The following is a 13,789-nucleotide window of genomic DNA, read 5'->3' on the forward strand; positions in this document are numbered from 1 at the left end:
ACATCACCATTTGCTCTAAAACCAAAGAAAAAAAGAACTTGTGTGACGGTTGGGGGGGTTGAGAAAACTGTTCAGGCCCGCAAGGTGGGCCAAAGCAAAAAAGAACTCTTCGCTATCAAACATTACACCGCGTATTTTTTTTTCGCACCAGCAACTACCCCCAAAGGTAACTCGGTAAACGGCAACGTTGGGGACCAGTGTGTACTCGCTGTGCTTAGAGAGCGGCCCATTGCTGCTACTAACGCTGGAGGTGGTAATCTGTAAAGGCAGAACGGTGTAAGTGCGTGTGTTATAAATGAAATAAGTATCTTTTGGTTTACCTTTAAACCGTTGCCAAGTGCTCGAACAAGATGGACCTGTACCAGTATTACATCTACGAAAATGCCGGTAAGTGACTTCGTCTTTTAGTGGGGCAGTACAAAAAAAAGAAGTCTGCTACAGCATGACCTCCACCTGTACATGGTAATCAGCAACAGAACCAGGTGGACAATTTTTTGTTTTAATGCTTTTAACGTGTCTTTGATGCACTTGTTGAATGTACAGATCAACGAACGAAAAACTGGTTTCTGGCGGGGTCACCGTTGCCAATCATTGGCATCATTGTCTGCTATCTTGCATTGGTGTACTACATAGTTCCTAGGTAATTGCACACTTGCACCGCTGGCGCTACCATTTGTGAGGCATGCAAAATGCTAACCCATCCTTCCCACTTGCAGGTACATGCGAAATCGGGAGGCTTACCAGCTGAAGACTTTCATGGGATTTTACAACCTGTTCCAGGTGGTGTACTGTGTGTTCCTCATTACAAATGTAAGACGCATTACCTAGAAACGCACGTGCAGAATGTATTCTGATCGACACAATATCTGCCGTGATATTGATTTTATTTGTAGCTAGTAAAGGCCGGATGGAGACCGTACTTTTTCTACCGGTGCGTCGAAACCGACTACTCGAACGAACCCCGGGCGATGCTAATGGTCGAAACAACGTGGTACCTGCTGATGATCAAGCTGTTCGAGCTGCTCGAGACGGTTCTGTTTGTGCTGCGCAAGAAACAGAACCAGGTGTCGGTGCTGCACGTGTACCATCACATAAGCACCTTTGTGATAGCGTACATCTACACCAAATATATTGGAGGTAAGATTTATTTGGCTGGATATGAGATGGTCTGTATACATCACTCGCTTGTCCCATTGCAGGAAGCATGCTAACGTTCTCGATCGTGGCGAACTGTGTCGTCCACATCATCATGTACTCGTACTACTTCATGTCCGCGTACGATGTGCCTCTGTTCAAATTCCTCGTGGCAAAGTACAAAAAATACATCACCAAAATTCAACTGGTAGGAATAGCGCACCAATCTCTCTATACGTCCTTGTTTTCTGGGATGTCCATCACTAATCGCTCCATATCTCTGCTCCACCTCCACAGATCCAGTTCTGTCTGATGATGGCGAACAATCTGTTCGGGCTCAACCCGCACTGTAACGTGTCCCGACCGTTTTTGGCAATGTACATACCGAACATCTTCATCCTGATGTATCTGTTCTACGATTTCTACAAGAAATCGTACAGCAAATCCAAACCCGGCAAAGTGAAGCAATGAGCAAAAGCGCCACAACATGCTTGGGTCGCCGGCTGGGACGCGCGCGAAATCCTTGGAGTGCAATAATAAATCGATTTTGGCTTCAGCCAACGAGCCGACTCCGGTGGAGAACACGCGACTAAGGGACTCGGAATGGAGAGTAAGCTCCAAACAGGGCAAATATCGTTTCAATGCCTTAGCGAGCGGGAAAGCTTTAACTAATGTGATTGAACTTCGGGCGGGGAATACAACGTTCCGTATGCCATTGTTATCTGTTTTGTTTTGTTTTTTTGGAAGGTTTTTGTTTATTATTAACAAGAAATGGAAAGGGGTTAGGGCATGTTGTTGACAACAGTCCAGCATCAACCGATCAGAAGATGGGATATTTATGTTGTGTTTTTTTTTATTTGTACATGTTTTAGTTAAATATTAGGAAATAGCAAATAATACAATACCAACATGGAATCATATTACAATCTAGTGCTCGCGATCGGACGAGTCAATTATTGGGACATGGTCCTGTCTTTATCACTGCGACGTAAACCTTAGCTTCCGAGTGTGCGTAGATAGAACGTGAAATGAATTAAATTTACTGCAAATTTAAACCATAATCCAATTGCTACTTGCAGTCGCAACACACGCTCTCAATAAATGCAGAGATGTTTATAGATGCGTTAGGAGACACATTGCTCACAAACTATTTGAAATTACAAACAACGAATAAGTAAAATCAAACAATAAATCAATAAATAATTAAAGTACCTTAATGTCTCGTTTGTTGTGAAAATATCACAAAACTTGTAATTAAAAATAAACCTGAACCAATAAGCATTCAAATGGTCAACGTCCCTCATGGTTTAGTTTCGCAGTCTGTTTTTGGTAAAGGAAATTCAAAGTTGCCGTTAAAAATGAAACACATCACGGCAAGTTGCGTGCAAGTTATGGTTACGAACAAATTGTTGCATACAAATACGCACTCCAAGCAAAATGTGCATACTGAAGCTTTATTCGAGCTTTAGCGGTTTTTTTATTTCTATTAGTTATATTTAGCTTTTAAGATAATTTACTTAAATTATTGAAGTTCCTTTATGAGAAGATAAAGTCAAAGAAACCCAGAAAAGGTAGGTTGTAGTGCCACTAAAGAAAAATAAATACTAACGTATTTATTTAGTATTTTGGACCTTCATTTGAGGAAGAATAATAATAAACCGTCTAGATGGTACTACGACTGTACGGATCAAAAAAGGCATATGCGACAAGATCATATATAAGATTACACATAGAGACATTCGTCTGAGACAATGTCGTGTTTGAAAAGCTTCATAGACGCTTTATAGAGCGTTCAGAGTAACTGGGCTCAACTAATAGTTGTAGGCAGTTTAAACAGTTAATAGATTTAGGCAGGACAAGGTAACAAATCGAGGTTTCTAATCTCGACTTGACTGTTCATCATTCGGCAAGAAAAACTCAACGATGATGATCAACGCTAATAGCTGGCGCATTTTTGAACACGTCTAGGCCAAGATTGTTCAATCGCGAGTTTCTTTTTATTTGCATTGTTGCAAAACAACAAAAACAATTTGCTATAACGATTGAATCTATTGTGTACGTAGATTTTTGACATAAATATCAGTTCTTTTTTTCGATTTTGCAACTAAAATCCACACAATATTCACTACTGCTCGAGTTGAATCAATGGACAGACAACAACAATGCGCCTCTAGCTCAAGTCACCTAACGTTAAACCCGACTCGAGTCATTGGACAAGCTAGCAACAGTCAATAGAGGTAAGAAAATATCGACATTATATGCATTTAATACTTCAAATTTGTGTGGGTCATGCAATACTTAATCCAAAAATCTCGTTTCACGAATGTTATATGACAAAAGGTAAACGACCTTCTCACGGAAATAACCAAAAATGACACGTGACATTATGTTGGTGCTTCCAAACATTAGAAAAATGAGAATTGCGTTTATCAAACACACATTTTACTAAATCGTCAAACAGACGACTGCACTTGCACGAATACGCACGCCACGCTTTTATGGGACAATGACAAGAATAATGACGTTATAGGGTCATCGCTCTTTGATCATCCGCATCATTCAGTAGTGCATGTATTGGTTTCATTTGCTTACAATTCTTTTTTTATTCCTAAAAAAGGAAGAACTGCATTGCGTAAAATTGTATCTTTTATGAAATATTTTATTATATTTTCACGAAAATTCATTGCCCAACGCGAACCAAATCAGGCACCAGTTTGTAAACAGCATCAGCAGCACTATCCAGACTATCGTGGACATTTGTGCAACAGGCCGGACACGTAACTGGATAATGACAATGTGCGTTCTAACCATGATTACATTTGATAGAGAAAATTTGTGCACCTGCGTGTGTAAAGCCAAACTGTTAGATAAGCGAGCACGAACGAACTGTTTGCTTACGTGCAAGCCGTTGTTGATCCAGCGTGGACAATCAAGTTAATTCCCGATGGCAAATGGTTTGTAACCAAAAGTGTTACGCTTTAAATACTCAATGCCTCGAACGATCATCAATTATCTCGCAGAGAAAGTCGAACAGAGAACTAGGTATTGTGGGAATTTCGTTGCAATTCGTGTAGTTCGCAAAGCAGAGTCCCAAATTATTAGTTACAGGTGGCCTTTACAGATATAGAATCATGCAAATGCTATTCAATTCCAATGCCAGATAAATGATAAAGCTCTTGATCGAATCGGAGTTAGATTCTACCCTTACTCTAATTACTACCAAGACACTAAGATGTTAAATTTTACTTCTGACTTTTATCCTCCATGTTGTTGAATAGAGTAAACACTAGGAAGCACCAAAAGATCAATGAGTGAAAGAAACGAATCGAATAAATTGTAATACAAACTTTAATTTGTGAATAGATGCTTGAGCAAACAGATGTCATAGGGAAAGCTATTAAATAAATTCTTCAGTTCTTTTACTGCATTCTGCACCTTCACACAAGCGTTCAGCCCATTCAAGTCCATCCGGCTCAACAAGCTTTGAGAAACCACTGCTATACATCCACTGCCTCCAAATCTTAGCGCGGTAGCTATGGCACGCACGCACAACTTATTGTGGAGTAGCCGCATGTTGCATGACATTTCCTACGCAACAACGGATCGATTGTTGCATCGCCGCGTACGGTGGAACGAATGAAAAATTGGCATCCAACTACCATTTCCATAGTGACCCGGGTGCAGAACGCACGCGTCACGGATAATAAAAAAAAAAACCGTCGGATCGTTGGAAAGCGAACGCACAGAAGCCATTGCTGTTACATTAATATCGGGCATCGGTCCACAAGCCGACAGCGCACGGCTTCAGTCAACGTCTGGCCGTCAACCAAGGGTGTACACGAAACGAACAGTCTCGGTGCAGTGTGCGGGTTTGGGTATTCGAATCAGGCTGGCCCATTGTCGATACGCCGGTATTCAATATGGAGTCGAATGTGACCGAAACTATTGGGGAGTCACTGCAGCAACAGTTTGACCATTGGTACACGTTTCTGGTGGAGGATCTGAGCGACAAGCGTACGGCACACCTACCGTTCCTGCACAGTCCACTATGGCCGCTGTCGGTGCTCTCCGTCTACTTCCTGCTCGTGTTCTACTGGATACCGCAGTAAGTATAGCAAGGCGACGAACTCCCTAAATAGCGTGCTTCCTTAACCGTCTCCGCTGCTTCACCGCTACGCGTACAGCTACATGCGCGATCGCAAACCGTACGATCTGCGCAAACTAATGCTGGCGTACAACGTGTTCCAGGTGGTGGTGTGCTACTGTCTGATACGGCAGCTCGTACGGCACGGCTGGACATTCCGCTATCTGTACACGTGCGAGCTGGCCGACTACTCGAACAGCAAGGACGCGATCGGGTTCCTGCACGCCGCCTACCTCAACTACTGCGTCAAAACGGCAGAGTTGGTTGAGACCGTTCTGTTTGCGCTGCGCAAGAAGCGCAGCCAGATTTCCTTCCTGCACGTCTACCACCATGTGTTCACCTATATGCTGGCCTGGATCTTCGCCAAATACGTCGGAGGTGCGTAGGCATGGGTATATGGTGGGTGGGTGAGTTCCCACGGCAAAGATCACCTTCATTCCTTCTCACATCCCACAGGCAGCATGCTCACGTACACCATCATCGTCAATTCGCTGGTGCACATGTGCATGTACTCGTACTATCTGCTCGCGGTCATACCGAACTATGTGCCCTTTTCCTTGAGCAAGCTGAAACGATACATCACCGCATTGCAGATTGTAAGTATATTGATTGTGCCCGATGATGGGAGAAGCGATACCGCTTCCCGGTTGACATTGCCTGTCTTTTTTTCCCTTTTTGTTTATCACCCTCCAGCTACAGCTTGGAAGCATCCTGGTGAACATCATGTTCGCAATGCGGAGTAGTTGCGCCATTCCGCGTACCCACATCCTGCTGTATGCACCGTACATGGTTGTGCTCATATCGATGTTTATCAACTTCTACATGAAGACGTACAGTGGCATTACCAGGGCACTCAACGTTTGCTATACCGACGGCGGTGTCCTTAAGAAGGCTAAATAGTGAGAGACAAAAGAAAGCACCAGTGTCGCAGTTAGTGTGGACAGTGAACAAATTCAAGTGAGCACCCCTATATTAAGCACCAACAAACCTCGATGAGTGTGACCGGAGTTACGCACTCCAATTTCCGAATTTCGTGGAGTTCGATTTGTTGCAGTGATTGAAGAAACAACAAAACCAAGTGCTTCTGCTGCCATGCCGGACTGTGTGGGAACATTACGGAGAAAGGGAAGCGACCGAAGGGTTAGAGTGGCAGAGAGGGTAAGAGGAGGAGAGAGGGGGAGGGCGGTGTTAACGTGAGCGGCGAGTGCCACTATTCTGCAGGGCATTAGCATCGGCAAACTGATGCAAAATTAAATGCACACCAAATTTCTGTTCAACTTTGCACCGCAGGCGCAAACCAGTGCCAAACACGACACGGCTGTAGATACATTTGATTTTGCTGTGTTTTATGTCAGCACCCCGCTTATCTGTTTGCACATATATTATGCGGATGAATAGTAATTAAGCCTTCCGCTTCCAGCCGGTGAACCGGCGTGATCGACGAACAGTGAGATGATTTCACAAATTTAAGAAAAAAAAAACAAGCTCAACTATCATGCATTAAATGTATAAACGGTTCAATTCGAATGTGGCTGCGAGGTTAGGCGTTTGATGCTGTTAAATTAACTGCTTAGCTCGTAAGACTTGTAAGACTCTCGTAAAAGGAGGGATAAGAAAACGAAAAGCTTTTAAACAATTTGTGCAACACAATAAAGAGAGAGAGAGAAAGAGGGAGAGAAAGCAATAGCAATGTAGTATAACAGTTTTCGCTGCAATTTATGTACGAATAAAAACGCAACGCAAGGAACGATCGAGAAACGATCGGACAATTATATTAAATCGATCTTTCTGCATTTTGTACCATTCGAAATATATAAAAATTGATATAAAATAAACAAAAAATGCCTCCATTACTATGGAAGTTATACAGTTATTCAGTTGTATGTGCGAGAGTATTATACGTAAAATGGTTTCGTATTTGTTTCTATGGCAACCATTTTATTTTTGCGTATTTGTTTTCTTTGTTGGTGTTTGAGTGCATTACAATCCAATAGACAATCAATTACCGTAAATTTCTGTGGAACAATAATTGAAATGCAATATAACAACTGTTTGTGGTGAAGATCACTAAAAGCCTGGTAATCGGAAGGACATAGACCCAACACCATTGAACAATGGAATTAGCTCATCACTAAAATGTTTTCCCGTTTCATTTCTTCTTTCAAGATGAAGATTGCTGGTTTGTTTGAGGACTTTATATGCGCTTCCTCAAACAAATTAGAAGTTAGATAATCTGAGACGAAATTTAAATGTGTCCAAACGAATTTAAACAAATAAAACATTCTCACAGCACAGCATACGGGAATGGTGAACAAAAACTTAGTTGATTAACTATGCGAATAGATAACAAACAAACATTTTAACTAATCTTGTGAGTAGGGATGTTGAAAAGAACATTGTTTAAAAAAAAAAGACTTAAACAAGAAATCACAGGTTTACTGTCAGAGGCTGCGTCGTAGATGAATGGGATTTGGTTTTCGTACGAAACACGGTAACGATATTTTTGTACCACAAACGCAAAAAGATACATCTTTAGCACCAATGACACTTCAAAAATAATTTCTTATCGCCTGCTTTGCATGCAAAACAACGCAGAAAACGCAAAACAAAATCCAAATAGAACCCCACAACAACAAAAAAATAAAATATGGATCACGACGAGGACGCTTAGTTGCCGTAGCTTGGCGATCCGAGAATGAATTCTTTTCAATGTCGGAGAACAGGCAAGCAATAAAAACAATTTCTCGCAAAGAATTGTACTTGGAAAACCTTTTAGTGTACAGTGCACGTTGTCAACATTGAGGCTCTAAGTTGATAATTACTTTTTTGTGCGACTGTTAATGACTGTAAAGTGTTGCCGTAAACACAAACACAGAGAAATATTTGCACACAAAAAATAATACCATCGCCGAAACTCCAAATTTCGGTGGAGAAAACTGAAGTTTGACATTTGTGCGAGAATTTTTGATATGTTGAGTGAAAGCCAACAAACAATTAACGCGTCAGAATGATCAGAACGTTGCTAGCCTACAATAGTACGTTAACTAGCATTGACGAAAAGAGGCCTTCATGTAAAAGTCTTCGAAGTCGATCGAATCAACGGGCTGTCGGGTCAAAGAGACGTCGCCTGTAAAAGACATAAAGACACACGTTTACGTCAAACGTTGTTCACAAGCCATTATACATTCCAAAACCGCAGTCGTCGATTGACGTTCTCGAGGGAAACCCTTTTCCCTTGCTTCACGTGCTGCTCGGAATAACCCCGACACTTCACGTGCTTAAAGGTGGTTCTTAATTGCCGCTTTAATTACTGCACCATATCCGCCCCAATGTCTTCTGAAAATGTGACACTATCGGAAGTTCACTGTAATTCTAACACGCCATTACACGTCAGCTGCTACACTGTTGCCTGACGCATTAGGGACCCGGAACACGGTCGCCATTTACTTAGACGACGTAATCGGACGGGGAAAAAAATAGGATCGTAATTCTACTTGCACTCATGCAAATGTTCCCACATGCGAGCCCATCGTCTGGCGAAGGTGCGTTACGTGATACACGGCGCAATGGTACGATTCCACATGCGCGGAAAGCTTTGGCAAGAAGATGATCGATCAACATAACAATATTTTTCCTGCGCCTGTCCGTCCCTACAGTTGCCGGGTGTTCGGGTGTTTGAAAGTGTTTAACCACGCGCAGTACCGGCGTTTCGGAGGCATCTCTGGTGGTCGTTATTTAATGTTTGTCTCCCTTTACCATACGGAGCAATTATTGACACAGGCAGATTGACCCGCCTTAAACTCATCACCTACCGGCATCGCAACAACACCAAAACAACAACATTTTAGCGCTGGTCCCAGACGCCCCACAGCACAATCTAGATCCTTTTGTGTACGGGATGAGGTAATGTGCATTATGGTGAACGTTTGAATGGGTGTATCGAAGCGGGTTTTGTAGCTGCAAAACGCGACGGAATATGTAGCATCGGCCATTTTACGCCATTCGGGCAGCGGTTGGCGTGATGGTTGGTATTGTTGGATCGTTAGCAATGGTGATGATTTTCGGCAACACAGCAAGGATAAGCAATGACCATGTCCCAAAAGAAATCATATATTCGATATATGCTGGAGGTTTAGGTGTGTTAGTAATGTTGCGAAGTCATAGAACTCATGGTTACAGTTTGAGAGCCTCGAGTTTCGCCCACATCTTCGACCATGGAGATGCGAAGGGCACATAGTAGCCTTCAGAGTAAAGCTCATAGAATATATACCATAGAATATATACAATAATGTTGTTTATACATCCATCAACTAACATCTTCACACGACAGAACCAGTCCAAAATTCCATCCGAACCAATTCATTATCCAGCTACGGGCAAATAAAGTCACAGAAAGCCAGAAATGGCAGGCTATAGAACGTCTTGAGGTTGTTGTGCCGATAAAGAAGAAGGTCTAGATAGTTTTATTCGGTTTGTAAGTAAAATTGTTAACCTATTACCCATTTGAAGGCATCGAATTCTCGTGGTTTCTTCAATATCGGTGATCGAAACGACCATGAAGATGTTTCAAAAAATATCTCCAATGGACAAAACACAAAAAAAAAAACATTGCATCAAAAGCAGAACCGTCCGATTGTTTAGTGTTTTGTATGTAGTAATGGGAACCGGCTGTGCCAAAAGGGAATTGCGAATGGCATGTGTGAAATAAATAGACATTACACATGTTTCCTTGAGCTGTACAGTGTGCAACGAATCCGCTTCCTTCCCCATAAACTGCAATGCTCGACAATCGTGACATTCAGCAACAAACTGTCAAAATAAATGTCATTAAATTGCCAATGAAAAGAAAAGAACTAAGCTGCACCTAACCCTGCACGTGAAGCTAATCATCTAAAACTCCCTTTTCTCGTCTTAACCTTCGCCACTACCTGTACCCATAAGCAGACAATAGATGGATGAAAAAGAGAAACGCTTCGAATCGTTATGCAAAGTGCATCCTCATCATCGACACTGTATGCTCCGGGTGTTCCGTGTTGGCAAGTGGCAAAACACTAAATTAAACCCAATTCGATAAATATACAACAAACCGCAAACCCCAAAAAAGCAAAACGCGTGTCAAATTCTGCCAACATTCACAATGCCGGTGTGTTAAATGCGATTAAATTGTTGCGCGCCTCCACTTTCCGAATGTTGCCGCAGCGTTAGAATAATGGCATTCGTCGATCGTGTGTCCCTTCCCACGAAGCTAATATAAGATCTGCTTTCGCCAAGGTTGCTGTCTACCGACTGGTAGACTGGAAACGAATGTCCCAACGATGTTCGTTTCCCCACATCAATGTAAGCGATCGGTGCACGCTCTTTAGATCGAATAGCACCCTTGTCAAAAGGTGGTGAAAATTAATTTCCGCATAAACAAAAATGTCTCCTTCGTTGAGCTAAACAACAACAAAGGGGGAAAATGGTGCATTAGAAAATTGTCCGACAACAAAAGCCCGATGGCATCCGATTGGTCGATTGGTCTTCGCCCACTGCTAGCCCGGCTGCAGATCCGCAAGCCCCCTGCGCATTGGGGTTTCTTCTCTGTAGGGCTCTGTTGATTTGGCCGCATTCATCATCATTGCGCACCGATTGACGGCTACAGAAAAAGGAACAAACAAAAGCACCGTACCAACGGCTGCACGAAGCTGGCAAGCTTTGCGCTCTGACTTTCACCTGTGTCCAGCCCAGCATACGATGATGCGCTTCACGATCGCGAATGCACTTGAACCCTACCGAAGGCGACAACGCTGACCGACGAACGGCCATGTCGGCGGTTGCTTGAGTGCGAGTGGCATGTGCAATGTGCAAAATAAGGTACACAAAAAATAAAAGAAACAAAAATCGCACCCTCTTTCTTTGGCGTTTCACTTTCTGCACTCTGCTCTCAGACGATCGAAACGATAATTTTACAAAATAATTCATCGACCAACGTAACAGTACGGATAATTTTGCCCATTTAAACATGAACGTTAGCCAACTGATGGCGGAACTGGTCCGCTTGGCCTGTGCTCCAGCGAACTGCAACCGGGTTTTATAGTGAAGTGTGTTCCAAATGAAGCCCAAATTAAAACAATCGGAAAATGTTATTTAATCTTTAACGCAGTCCAACAATCCACCTCACCTCCGCACGATTACAACAGTTGGCGATTGAATTCGGATGAACCCAAGCAAATGGTTGGCGGGATGAAGGTGTTTTTTTTTTTCGTGGGGGGAGGGTGCTTACAGTGGGAGGTAATTTTGCGTGACATGTGCACAAGAAAAGCGTCATCACAAACCTGGGAACGACCTTCCATTATGAGACAAATTTATGCTACGCTGTTATGCGAAGCTGATTAAATGGTGCACGCGCACACACACACAATCAACCCACTCCCTCGGCTAAAAAAAACACGAGTAATAGACAAAAAAACCGAATTTTGATACTATTTTTTCTCCCCCAAAAAACCTTCCACTAGATAAAGTAAGCTTTTTGTCCGCATTTGGTCAGCTTTGCCATTGAAGATCGTGTCCCGTTTCTCAGGCGATTGGTAACGGCGTCGTTTCATTTACAGTGCTCATTACAGTCTGTCCTTCTGCGACGCTATTGCGATACGGATTAGCCACCGGTGGCTTCGCTGTAGGGTCAAGTTCGTGCTGTGCCTAAAATGCATTGGTAAACAAAAAAACGGAAAGATTAAAACAAAATTCCAATTTACTTCCCAAAACGCGTGATCGCGGCATCGCGCTGTAAAAACCCCGGACCGGTCAGTTGTGCAGGAATTTTGATATAAATGTCTAACCCACATGTGCATACAGCTGCATCTGGTGAAATGGTTATTTCTTGTTTTTTTTTTTTTAATTTACTACCCTACAATAATCAATAAAACGAAAACAATTCCCTTGTTGCCCTACATTGTAACAATTTCAACTAATGCCTAATCTAGAACTGTACTCAGGTGGACCTTGGCCCGAGAGGTTAATGCAAACAAACAGCCCGATTTAGGTTACTTTCAATGTGATTTTTTCCAATACGGTTAATGTCGGAGGGCCATTTCACCCTTGGTCGGAAAAGGGCACCCGGTCTGCAGGGTCGTAGTCGCTCTCTTATATATGTTCAATTAACAACGTAACCTACGGAAGCATGGAAACAGTTAATCGGTATTTATTTTCACACCTTTTTGATGCCCGCAACTCCACACCAACCTTCCGCGTTGAAGGTAGTAAATGGTGTGTGTTTTGATAAATATGTTGCTTTAGAGAGTTAACAATAACGCTTGTTAGTCAGGTGGGAGCAAATATACACTCAAACATATTTTGCATTTTATATTATAACGCAATGTGTATGCAAAAACATAAACTAAAATGAATGTTTAGTCTAACAAGTCTCTCTTTTTTATTCAAGACTTGTTAGACGAGATAATATTAATGTCGAAATCGAAACATTCTTCTGCAAAAAAACAACACACTAAGGCTAAGGCGACGAAATGCCGTGACCTACGTGACTTTTTGCACGCAGCGTCTAACTAACGAAAACGGCTAACCAAACCATTCGGGCAGAAGATTTCGCAACCATCAGATATTCTGCGATACCGGTTCCATACATATTCTTATGAAGCAGGAAGAAAACTGCTTCTAACTATCTTATCGGGTAGCCAAAATTTATAATACAACCCCCCGGCCACCCCCCCCCTTCTTTCCCCCCATTCCGAAATTTCCGTGCCCTTGAATAATTAGCCAACGGTTTGTTTGATGGTGATTCCTTGCGAGTCCTTCCAGTGAAGTTCACGAGTTGACAATGCTCGTCTTGTGTTCCCTTGTCATCGGAACACACGATCACGCATAATTTCGTAGTGTGCGTAGCCGTATACCATTCGTTTGACTGATAATGAAAATCAGCACCAGGAAGAGATTTACATTAAAACGTGGCGGGAAACATTAGCCACCGCGTTTAAGCCGGTTTTGGGGATATTGAAATGCGGCTTCCACAGACTCCAACCGCACGCCTTGCCAAGAAAACGTGGAAGAAATCGCACAAAAGAGCAAGAGTTAGCGGGTGTACATTTCCTAACAAACGGACTGTAGCCAACTGGCAAGCCTGTTATCGAGAAACATTTAGCCAATCTGCAACAATGTTTCGAGCTTTTTTTTTGTGTCACTTTCGAAACGTCATGAATCAAAAGCCAACTAGTGTTATAGCCCCGATCGGGCCACAGGTAAGGTATTTTAATGACCAATGACCAATTCGATTGCAATGAGCTGCGTGGCGCTGTGCGCTCAATTTGTAATTAACCGTCGAAATCGTGATAACGCTAGGTAGTGGAGAGTTGACACTAGCACCAGACGGAGATAACCCTTTGGCGGAACTATGCCTGCATTGTCAGATTCTGAGCGGATGTCAACCGATCGCGATGACTAGAGGGCATCGCTGCCGGCATATGCAAAACCATGGCCAACGCGGGAAACTAAACTATAATAGGTCCTTCTATTCAAGCG

At 42.7% G+C, this 13,789-nt stretch overlaps 2 protein-coding genes across 2 annotated transcripts; both read left to right on the top strand.

Annotated features, from left to right (window-relative positions):
* The first annotated feature begins 350 nt into the window (after window positions 1-350).
* On the top strand, window positions 351-1,605 carry LOC128716235 (elongation of very long chain fatty acids protein AAEL008004-like). Its single transcript, XM_053811156.1, has 6 exons — window positions 351-387; window positions 544-640; window positions 717-810; window positions 894-1,137; window positions 1,200-1,342; window positions 1,432-1,605. The coding sequence occupies exons 1-6, from the start codon at window positions 351-353 to the stop codon at window positions 1,603-1,605; spliced, it is 789 nt and encodes a 262-aa protein (XP_053667131.1).
* A 3,449-nt stretch (window positions 1,606-5,054) lies between these two features.
* On the top strand, window positions 5,055-6,178 carry LOC128716233 (elongation of very long chain fatty acids protein 4-like). The gene is made up of 4 exons (XM_053811154.1): window positions 5,055-5,239; window positions 5,319-5,656; window positions 5,735-5,874; window positions 5,972-6,178. The coding sequence occupies exons 1-4, from the start codon at window positions 5,055-5,057 to the stop codon at window positions 6,176-6,178; spliced, it is 870 nt and encodes a 289-aa protein (XP_053667129.1).
* The last annotated feature ends 7,611 nt before the right edge of the window (window positions 6,179-13,789 follow it).

This window comes from Anopheles marshallii, chromosome 3 (assembly GCF_943734725.1).
Source record: "Anopheles marshallii chromosome 3, idAnoMarsDA_429_01, whole genome shotgun sequence".
Classification (NCBI taxonomy): domain Eukaryota; kingdom Metazoa; phylum Arthropoda; class Insecta; order Diptera; family Culicidae; genus Anopheles; species Anopheles marshallii.